At 33.6% G+C, this 10,420-nt stretch overlaps 1 protein-coding gene across 11 annotated transcripts in view; it reads right to left on the bottom strand.

The window, feature by feature from the left end:
- Positions 1–533: 533 nt before the first annotated feature.
- Positions 534–10,420, bottom strand: part of LOC115976210 (calcium-transporting ATPase 8, plasma membrane-type-like) — an 84,610-nt gene continuing 74,723 nt past the window's right edge. For all 11 annotated transcript variants that reach the window (XM_031097369.1, XM_031097358.1, XM_031097367.1 and 8 more), the window contains 14 exons: positions 8,528–8,638; positions 6,941–7,111; positions 5,821–5,880; positions 5,383–5,547; positions 5,104–5,220; positions 4,225–4,323; positions 3,489–3,626; positions 3,298–3,398; positions 2,853–2,898; positions 2,589–2,723; positions 1,574–1,681; positions 1,401–1,492; positions 1,035–1,135; positions 534–939 (listed from right to left, as the gene is read on the bottom strand). In XM_031097369.1, the coding sequence (XP_030953229.1) occupies positions 935–939; positions 1,035–1,135; positions 1,401–1,492; positions 1,574–1,681; positions 2,589–2,723; positions 2,853–2,898; positions 3,298–3,398; positions 3,489–3,626; positions 4,225–4,323; positions 5,104–5,220; positions 5,383–5,547; positions 5,821–5,880; positions 6,941–7,111; positions 8,528–8,638 (1,449 nt within the window). In that variant the 3' untranslated portion in view covers positions 534–934. The remainder of the gene's footprint in view (positions 940–1,034; positions 1,136–1,400; positions 1,493–1,573; positions 1,682–2,588; positions 2,724–2,852; positions 2,899–3,297; positions 3,399–3,488; positions 3,627–4,224; positions 4,324–5,103; positions 5,221–5,382; positions 5,548–5,820; positions 5,881–6,940; positions 7,112–8,527; positions 8,639–10,420) is intronic.

Raw genomic sequence — 10,420 nt, 5'->3', positions numbered from 1 at the left:
TCATCTAGAAGATGCCACAATTTTTGTTGGAAAAGAGAGATTCTAGAGAGAGAGAGAGAGAGATGGGAGTGAACAGAAGAAATAATCGGGGGAGTGTGTCCATGACCCAAAGTCGTTTTTATCAAGGGATTAAAATGAGCTCTTTAAGGCATTCTCGAAACTCATTATAAAGTAGAATTAACCCCCCATAAGTATATACACTGTAATAAGTATATACATGAGAGGTATATACTATGTACTGAAATCATTTGACATAATGCTTAAATCATGAAATGAAATGCAAAATCTCCGTAAGTATATAAACTGTAATCATTTGACATAATGCAGTAATTACTGCCAACAATTGGAGAATCTTGGAATTTAAGCACGCTCAGTTTGATAAGATGTTTCACTCGAAATTCCTGTAGCATCCCACTAATCCACAAAATATTACCAAAACAGAGGGTAGAATTAACTATACTTAAAATACTGCACGCTTGCTATGCACCACGTAACCCTAAAACAAGTTCTAATGAATGAATTCGAAAATGAAAAGAAATGGACTCAAAAGAATTCCTTTAAGATAAGTTCCATGCATAAAATCCACTTTTCCCTCAGTATCACAATGTGAGGATATCAAGTACCAAACATAATTTCAACAATAGAACTACACAAGCATATCTTGTCAACAAAAACAGGTAGTATATGCCAAAAAGTAGAACTGCACTAGTACCCTATCATCCTCGATAAAAAAAAAAATCCCCAAGCAATTCAGGTAATAATGCAGATTGCTCCTATTTTCAATTCATTAGTTTGTTTTTCCATCAAACGTAAATCACTGACATCCTAAAAACTGAATATAAAAAAAGGGCAATGAAAAAAACCCCCAAAGAGATAGTGAATTTGTAGACTTGGTTGACGTCACTGCTCCAACTCCTCAAGTCTTCTATATAAACTAACCTATAAGGCACGAAAGAGAGAATTAAACAAATCAGAAGCCATAGCAGTTAGAATGCACCCTAGAGAAAAATAACATAAATAGTGTCATTTCTTACTTTGAGAAGCTCCTCTTCGACAGCACTTTAACTTTTTCAATCCATTACCGATGGGAGTTTCTGAAACAGGTATTAGTTTCCCTAGAACAGCAAGGGGCCAACTGAATGGGGAGAGAGAGTGAGAGAATATTCCATTAGTTAGGGGAAGAAAATGGAGATAAGCACTTTAGCCTATAATACTATAATAACACATGCCTATGGTTTTTACATGTTCATAACGGTTGGATGGAGTTTTCCAGGTTTACCAATGACCATCCAGAAAAAAGAGATTCACTTTGCAGAAAAAGTTCCAAACAAAGTTGAGATGCAAGATGCTCAAAAACATTTACAACGCCTTAAAACCACTTGATATTATTACCAACTGACCTTATGATACCAATAATAACAGAGATCAGCCACTGAGACCAATTCAATTTTACTGTTGAGGTGAACTTCCCAAGAAACTCGATGATAAGAACCTAAACAACAGCAAGAAATGTGAATTCCAAACAAGATCCATAAAGCCAAAAGGCACATAAAAAATGCTGTACAAGTCTCACCTGAAGCACAACTGTTGCTCCCACTATCCCCATGAAAAGATAGTTTTTAGTAATTCCTTTGAACACGTTAAATTCATCTGGCTTTCGAGCATTAAATTCATTGAAAATCTGCAGTTGGAATAATTAATTGAAAATGCTTAATAGCTAACAAATATCACTCATGATATACCAATTTCCTAGTCAAATGAGATCAGCTTGGCTGGTTAACTTTACGGACAAAAATGAATCACACATTGGAAAACTAGCAGACAAACAATAATGAATGGCAGTCAGGATATTTTTATCAGCCAATTAAAATTTATAAATAATTGGATCACGAATGGAGTTAGCAGCACCAGTGTGCCATCCCCACCCTAAGAAGATTTCATAATCCTGACAAGTGCAAGTGTTCCCGTAACACACACAAGCACACCACTTTTTTCTTTTTCATTTTTTAAAACAAAATTATAATCACACAGCCACAGGACTGGGTAGTCTGTGGCTGCAACCGCTGACTTTTAGCATGTGTAATGAGATAAACAGAGATAGAGATATCAACAAAAAGTAAAGGAATTACATGGGCAAACTTATTCCTTAGAAACAGAAGATTTTTATATTATATATATATTTTAATTTTTAACTCTCACACACACACACAGCTGATCACTCCCAGTGAAGAAGCATGAAAGAATTTGATAGGCATGATGATCAAGAGCTTCATTACGACAGCTTTAAATGAGTTTTCTTGTCATGTGTGTAGAATCGGAATAAAGCCAGACTGAAATCATTTCATTTTAATTCTCCAAGAGGCTAAATCAAGTGGTCTGTGGAAGCCGTGCATGTCAAAGTAGCCTATATATATATAGTAAACCTATTTAACAGATTTCTGAGAATGTAGCTATAGAACCTTCTGTGAAATAATGTTTAAAAGAGATAAATATGCCCCAAAGAATATCCAGGCAAATAGTCAAAGTCAAAGATAGAAGCTTAAATAACTTAAACTTCATTTCTTTAAATTGAACAAGTCAAAAATTACCTGACAAAGTACAAAGGCATTGAATATCAAAGTATTCTTCACTTTGGTGGCATGGGCGACTGTGTCACCCTCTAACTTCAGTATACTTCTACCTTGGAAATTGAGGACAAGCAGAACGGTCACTTGATATAGAGCCTGCAATTTCCAAACCAACATAAAAAATGACCATTAACATGACAGACAACTGAAAGACAGTTTATGAACTGAAATTCCCTCAACAGTAACATAGTACTGGTCACAAAGAAACAAACAAAACACATGTACCTGTATCAGCAAGTTCCTCCACATGATATTTGTTATAAGAGGTTCTCTGAAAAACGGACAATAATTCATAAAAGCATCAAAGAAACAAATATACAATAATTTGATCATTTTCAATGAAGAGCTCAAAATACAAGTCATGCCAGCCAATAAAAATTTAAAAAGATTTGAATAACCTTGGTAAAGATGACAAAAAAACAGAAAACAGAGTGCACAACCTGGTTGGTCCCTCTAAAAAGTTGGTCCGTAATGCCAAAAAGAATACATTTTACCATTATAAAGTTCCTTTCAACAGGGGATAAACTATAAAGTAAATGACAAAACTTTAAAATCATTTTCCAATCCCATGGAAAGCATTGCATCACACTAAATTGAAATAAAACAACAAGCAACTTATTTTCAAGAAACCAGCATAAAATTACAGCTCCCATGATCCAAAAATTATTACCTTCGACCAACTGGAGGCCTGTCCATCAGGTGATCAGTTGGTGGTTCAGTAGCCAATGCTAGAGCTCCAAGAGTATCCATGATAAGATTAACCCAGAGAAGCTATACAACAAGCAACAAATGTTGATCCATCAGCATGGGGCACATACATCCATGCAGAGAGAGAGAGAGAGAGAGAGAGAGAGAGAGAACCTGCACAGCATTTAGTGGGACATCCCCAGAGGAAACTGCCGCAACAACATTTATAATCAGAGCTGCTACATTTACTGTAAGTTGAAACTGAATGAATTTTTGAATATTTGCATATACAGATCGGCCCCATCTGACAACCTACATTACAACAACAACAAAGCCTTAGTCTCAAAATTTTGGGGTCAAAAATAAAAATTATTAAACATTTTGCATTTTAAAATTAAAATATGACATTGTGGCCAGGATGATCCTAAAGACAAGCTCATGCATTAATGGGTCTCAAGTCTAATTCAATTGTGTCATTTAACAGAGAATAATAGAATCTTGTAAGTTCATAACAGAACCCTCAAAGAGCAGAAAAGTCGAATCAAATGATCATGAACATAAACTAACATGACACATTAAAAGCTGCAATGACCAAGGACAAATCTCTTTTGAGATAATATCCACATTTTTAAATAATTCAACAAAACAAAATATTATATATATTCATTCCAGTCCTTGCAACTATGGACCATTATTCCTAATCTTCTCTTGTTCTTTTACCTGTCTGGCCAAGCAACAGAAAACATAATGAAAGCAGTAGTCACATTTTACAACAAACGAAAGTTACAGAGAATTATCTTGAGGGCAGAAGAAAGCATTTTACAAGTTTTCAAGATCAAAGTTATGCATATAATTATGAGGGAAACAAAACAGAGAAGAAATAAGAAGGCACATATATGACAAAGCTAACCTTCACAACAGAAGCAAAATTGTCATCCAAGATAACGATATCAGAGCTCTCTTTAGCAACCTCTGTCCCTGAAATACCCATTGCAAGACCGATATCTGCCTAAACTCCAGAATAATATAATACCAATCAACACTAAGAAGATAGATTTTTTTTTAGACCATTTAATGTCAAATAAATTTCAAAATCTAAAGGCAAAAACAGGGCTATAACAAGTAGCCAGTACAAATTGTACAATGAAAACCATTATTGCATGTGTGAACAGAGACCTGGATCCACAATTAGTTTGTTTCACTCACAAAACCAAAGGATCCATTATATTGCTCTTGGGAGAAAAGCACATTTAAACAGGGGATTCTCAAAAATGAGAATCACCTAAGTTGATTGTATCAAATGGTATTTGCCACAGCATCCAGACATCTATAATCAAATAGATTAAATTATAACGTACACCATTATTGTGCTGACTTTGTGAACAACGCTTGTTCTTTAAAAAAAAAAAATTATAGTTGGGGGTGAGGGATATGAAGCCGGATGTTTCCATTGGAAAAACCAAGAGTTGCCAGTTGAGCTATGAGGTGGCAAATTTGTAAACAATACTACTACTAGTAGTAACAACAGTAAGACATGGCCAGACAAAGAAGACTCCATAAAACGACACGAAGAAGACAAGAAGAATAATAAGAAATAGGAGATGCTGTTAAACCTCATGTAGAGCAGGAGCATCATTAGTGCCATGCCCAGTTACAGCAACAACATGTCCCCTCTTTCTCAATACTACCAGTAGTAGTAACAACAGTAAGACATGGACAGACACAAGACTCCATAAAACAACATGAAGAAGACAAGAAGAATAGGAAGAAATAGGAGATGCTGTTAAACCTCATGTAGAGCAGGAGCATCATTAGTGCCATCCCCAGTTACAGCAACAACATGTCCCCTCTTTCTCAATGCTTGCACAAGCAGAAGCTTGTCATTGGGAGAAGATCGCCCCATCACCTATACATTGGACAATACAGTTAATGTTTCTACCATGTTGGTCACAACAAATATATATTTTTTGGATAATTAAAAATATATAAATAAATAAACAATTTAATTAGTGGTCATATACACAATAAATAAATAAATCAAAGATAATACAAATGTAGCAGATCATACAGATATCTGATCGACAATTTCTTCTCTGCGCGATTCTGATAACTCACGAAATACTCTTCCTTCAATGAGAGTTGGCTCAGTAACATCGTCATCTGAACCTAGTATTCCACATTCAGAAGCTATTGCTTTCGCAGTTTGAATATTGTCACCAGTAACCATGCGCACCTATGCATAGGAAAAAAAGATACTCCTTTTAATAATCTATATAAAATTTACAAAATTACTCTCCCCACACACACACTGCATACCATCATGATCATATTACTATCAATAAAATAATGAAACCAAAAAAGCACAAAAGAGAGAGAGAGAGAGGGTTGCTTTATCTCACACAAACTCTATGATAAGCTATTTTAGTGTAAATCACATGATTAATGACAGAAACAGGTCTTCAACATTACATGCAACTAAAAACTTTAGTACAGAAAAAAAAAATACCTTAATGCCAGCATTTTGGCATAGCTGCACAGAATCTTTGACACCAGGTCGACAAGGATCCTGCATTGCATTGTCCACATAAGTTAAAGCCCTCGTATAGGAATTGACTTTCAAAAAGTTGATGCTATCAGTAACACACTTCAAGTAAAACCTTCTTGAAACATTTTAGATGATGCCCTTAAGAAACAAGCCCTCTTTAGTAGAAAAAAACTAAGAAACAAGATAGTTATTGGACTTTGTGAAATATCAACTGCTGGAACAAAATACTTATCAAAAAGAAAATGAATGCTACAAAAATAATGCAGACTAATTATACAAAATACTTGGTGAAATGAATGTATATAAGCATTTTTTTAGAGATATTTTAAGAACATTTTCCATGCCAGGAGTGCAAAGCAAGGAAAGGAAAGAGGTATTACAGCAAAATGGCATAGAATCTCAACCAATAATCCCCTTCATAAAAGGACAAATCACAAATGCTTTCCTCATTTCATACAACACCTATTAAGTTAAAGGAAAGTTTTATAAGACTGCTATACGACCAGGTATGCTCTATGGTACTGAATGTGGTGCTACTAAGAAGCAACATATTCATAAAATGCGTGTAATTGAAATGAGATTGTTAATATGGATAAGTGGAATTACACAGAAAGATAGGATCCAAAATGAGAAAATCCGCTTAAAAATAAGCATAGCCCCTATTGATGAAAAGATCAGAGAATCTCACTTGAGATGTTTGGTTATGTTCAAAGAAGCGCGACTAATGCAACAGCTAAAAAAAGTGAATTGATGCAAGTTGAGGGAAAGAAAAAAAAGTAAAGGAGACCCAAAATTACATTAGTATAAGTAATTCAAGAGGACTTGTCTGGTAAAGGAGAGTATGAATTCAGCTAGAATAGAATGGAGGAGTAAAATCCATGTGGCCGACCCTAGCTAACCCTAAAAATTTGGGATTAAGACTTGTTTTTGTAGTTGTTGTATATTGTACACACCAGTTAGGACCCGAACCAACAATTTTACCCTCAATCCAATTCTTAAAGGGGAAGAAGAGGTGCCAATTGAGTTAGAGCTTATCAACGAGAAGAATGTAAACCATAAATGGAAACATGGAAACATATACCTTTATGCCCACAATAGCCAGCAATACAAGGTCATCCTCAGGTAAGGCCCACTGATCTAGTTGCTCTTCAGCAGATGGAACCTTTTCCACTTCATATAATCGATATGCCATGGCAACACAGCGCAAACTACCAGAAGCCATATCTCCAATAGCTTTCTTAAAATCCATCGCCTGCAAACCGAGAAAAATTTCACCTAAGCAATTAAGTTACAACAGAAACTTGAAAAATACTTGTACTAATTGTGGTGTGATCATAAAATACCCATTAAGTCTACAGTATTGCATGTTGGACTATTAAGAACTAGCATGTTCATAAAATGAGCATAGTTAATGACAATGTTAAGGTAGAGATGTGAAAATACAAAAGAAAGGAGATGAAATAAAAAAATTTTAAAAATAAAGATAGATCCTATTGATTAAAAGATAAAATAAATTCACATGAGGTGGTTTGGTCATGTGCAAAAGGAGAGAGATTGATGCAACAGTGTGGAGTGATTTATTTCAAGTCAAGAGAATGAAAATGTGTAGTAGAAGACCTACAATAACATTAGTAGAAAAAAAAAAGATATGTCAATTAAGGAAGTGAGAGTATGATTTTGGATGGTATAGAATGGTGGAGAGAACATGGGGCCGACCCGTATTAGTGTATGACGGATCCATAACAAAAATTTAGGCCAAGGCTTTGTATTCATCATTGCTCTTGATATACACCTTAAGTTTAAAGAAAATAACATTTCTTGCAAGATTTAAAAATGAGTTAGGTTCAAATCACACCATGTTTATTCTTGATAATATCAGATGAGTTTTTTGATTGATCCATTGTTGAATTACATTGATCCTATCAATAACTATTTCGTTTATAAAATGTTTTAAGTTCAAGTATTTTGTATTCTACATATAAGTTTATTAACAAATACTAACCAGTAACCAAGTAATCAAATGGTGAACTTTTAAAAAAAAAAAATCTAACAAAAAGTTGTTAGTGTTAAAACACTAAAGAAATATCACTAGGTAAAACTTGAACTTACCAATAAATAATTTTTATATCCAAATAATATCAAAACTGAAAAGGATAAAAAGGAAAAGGAAAGAGAATGACAACGAAAACAATCAATGATATTGTTGTTGAGTACTTCAGCTAAGGTATGCTTTTTGAAAGTTGAATGTTGTATTCATTTAAATAGTTAATTATCTTTCTTTTTAAAGCAAGTTTTTAGAACTTTTTTATTTTTTATTTTTTAAAAGTACTTGGATTTTAAAGCTAAAAATTGAATTAGTATTGGGTATGTTATCTCTTTTTTATACGTAAGTATTAGATATATTATTAACCTTTGATGCTTGTTATTTATGTTTTAAACTTATAGTAACAATAAACATACAATCACAAAAATATATATTAAAAAAACCCCTAAAAAAACATGTTAATCAATTCATTAATTAACATATTTCCACCATATCATATCCTAATTTTTTAAAAATTAACATATCACCACATCTGTATCATATTGGACCTAGATAGAGTATTCATATCAATGCTTCATAAACTATGACAAACTGTAAATCTTGGAAAGTAATTACGCATCCAACCTTATCTTCATCCATTGCAACTAACTGACCCGCTGCATCAAAATACTGCGTGCATGATGCTAAAACTATTTCAGCAGCCCCTTTCCAGTGAATATGAATTTGCGAGTCGGGCTGTAAACAAAGAAAAGAAAATGATAGTCATTAGTAATAACATTTTGCCATATATGCAAATCACATAGTATCAGTAGATTAATCCTGAAATTACACACAATGATTATTGAATTCCACCAAAACTTGTTTTGGACCAAGATGCTGGTTTCATGGAGAACATCATATCATAGATAAAGAATTTATATTTTTCCATAATAAATAAGTAAAGCTTTAAAGTCTTCTTTATTGACAGCACTTTGATATCCTAATTGCTCATTAGTATTCTTCTACGTATCAATATCAAAACATGCAATAGGCAAAAAGGAATCTTGAATTTTTTTAATTGGAGGTGGATGGATCTATTAGTAGGTTGTATACACACAAGCATATCATGTAAAACATAGGGTAAACAAAATTTGTCAAGCAATGGTAGATTTCCATTCCTGCAGGGAGCATAGTGTGAAGCAATCACTACCTTAGGAAAAAAAACAATGAAACAATCACTACTTTAAGAGAAAGGGGGAACAATAATGTTAAGCAAAAGGTGACATGCGATGTCAAGGGAACTACCTAGTGAAACTGCACAAAAATTTATTTAAATTGAGAATACTTAAAAATAGTATTGCTGAGAATATTCTACTAAAAAAGAAAATTCTGTTTTGTCTTTTTAATGCTATTTGTCAGCAGGGAGGTTACGAGGTAGAGTATTAATTCTTTTGAAAAGTTGGGGGTGCTGTGTTATTTCTTGAAAATCATTATAGTGAGTGTTGTTTCGCTATACCTTGGGGCTGTCATTGTAATTGATCATATAAATTAACTATTTAAAATACAAAATTGTTAAATAAAAACCAAATTAACTTAACTAAACAAAAAAGATTTAAAATTCTTGCCACTGAATGAAATTCTTAATTCTCTAGGACTGTACTGGTAAACTATCTTTCATTACTTTCTACAGAGTTCCTTGAACTTTTTTTTTATTAATGGGAATCTGACATCATTAATAACAAATAAATAAATGGTCATACAAAGTGCAGAACCTCTGATTCTGCAGGGCTGTGAGTGATGGTTGGTAGACAGCCTTACCCCCGATTTTTGGAATCTGATCTCAGTAACATCAATAACAAAATTTACCACTTTCAAAAACTAAAAAAAATGAGCAGATTACCATATTTACCAGCTGTATCTGAGATTTTGTTTCTTCAGATATCAATAATACAAATGGTGTGGAAGAGAGAATAACATTGGTAATAACTATAGGTTTCAACTTTTTTACTGACACACAAAAAGTTCCATAACCAGCCACTAAATTCCCAAGAAGCAAGCTTAAATTAATCTTCTATTTGTTCCTTTGGTTTGTTATGCCTAATTTCAATCTAAATAGGGGTAATTACTGTAAATCTACTTGTGGTTAGGCCCATTTAAATAGTGCCTACCCGTAGTTTAAACTTTGTCACTTTACCCACTTGAGGTTGCCTCCATTAGGACTCCTTAACCCACCTCAACTTCTCACTGTTAGAAACAGGAAAATAAATAAATAAAGATAAAGATCTAAAAATTAGGGTTTGATAAAAATTGACATCCCCAATTCCAACCTCAAATTCCAGAAACCCAAAGAAAAAGTGTAGCAAGGAGAAAGAAGAGAATCATTCAAGGATCCAAGAAATCACTGTGTTATAAATTTCAAGCAGATATCCCGCCATGTCAAAATTTCAGATACAAATTCTAATGGTCTGTTCTACAATAGACCTTATCTGAATATCAATTTCCCACCTAATGTCTGTCCACTGAAGCCACCGAAAGATT

The sequence above is a fragment of the Quercus lobata genome, chromosome 2, assembly GCF_001633185.2.
Source record: "Quercus lobata isolate SW786 chromosome 2, ValleyOak3.0 Primary Assembly, whole genome shotgun sequence".
Lineage (NCBI taxonomy): Eukaryota > Viridiplantae > Streptophyta > Magnoliopsida > Fagales > Fagaceae > Quercus > Quercus lobata.
The sequence above is the reverse complement of the archived record's forward strand: the minus strand, read 5'-3'. Positions and strand labels throughout refer to the sequence as shown.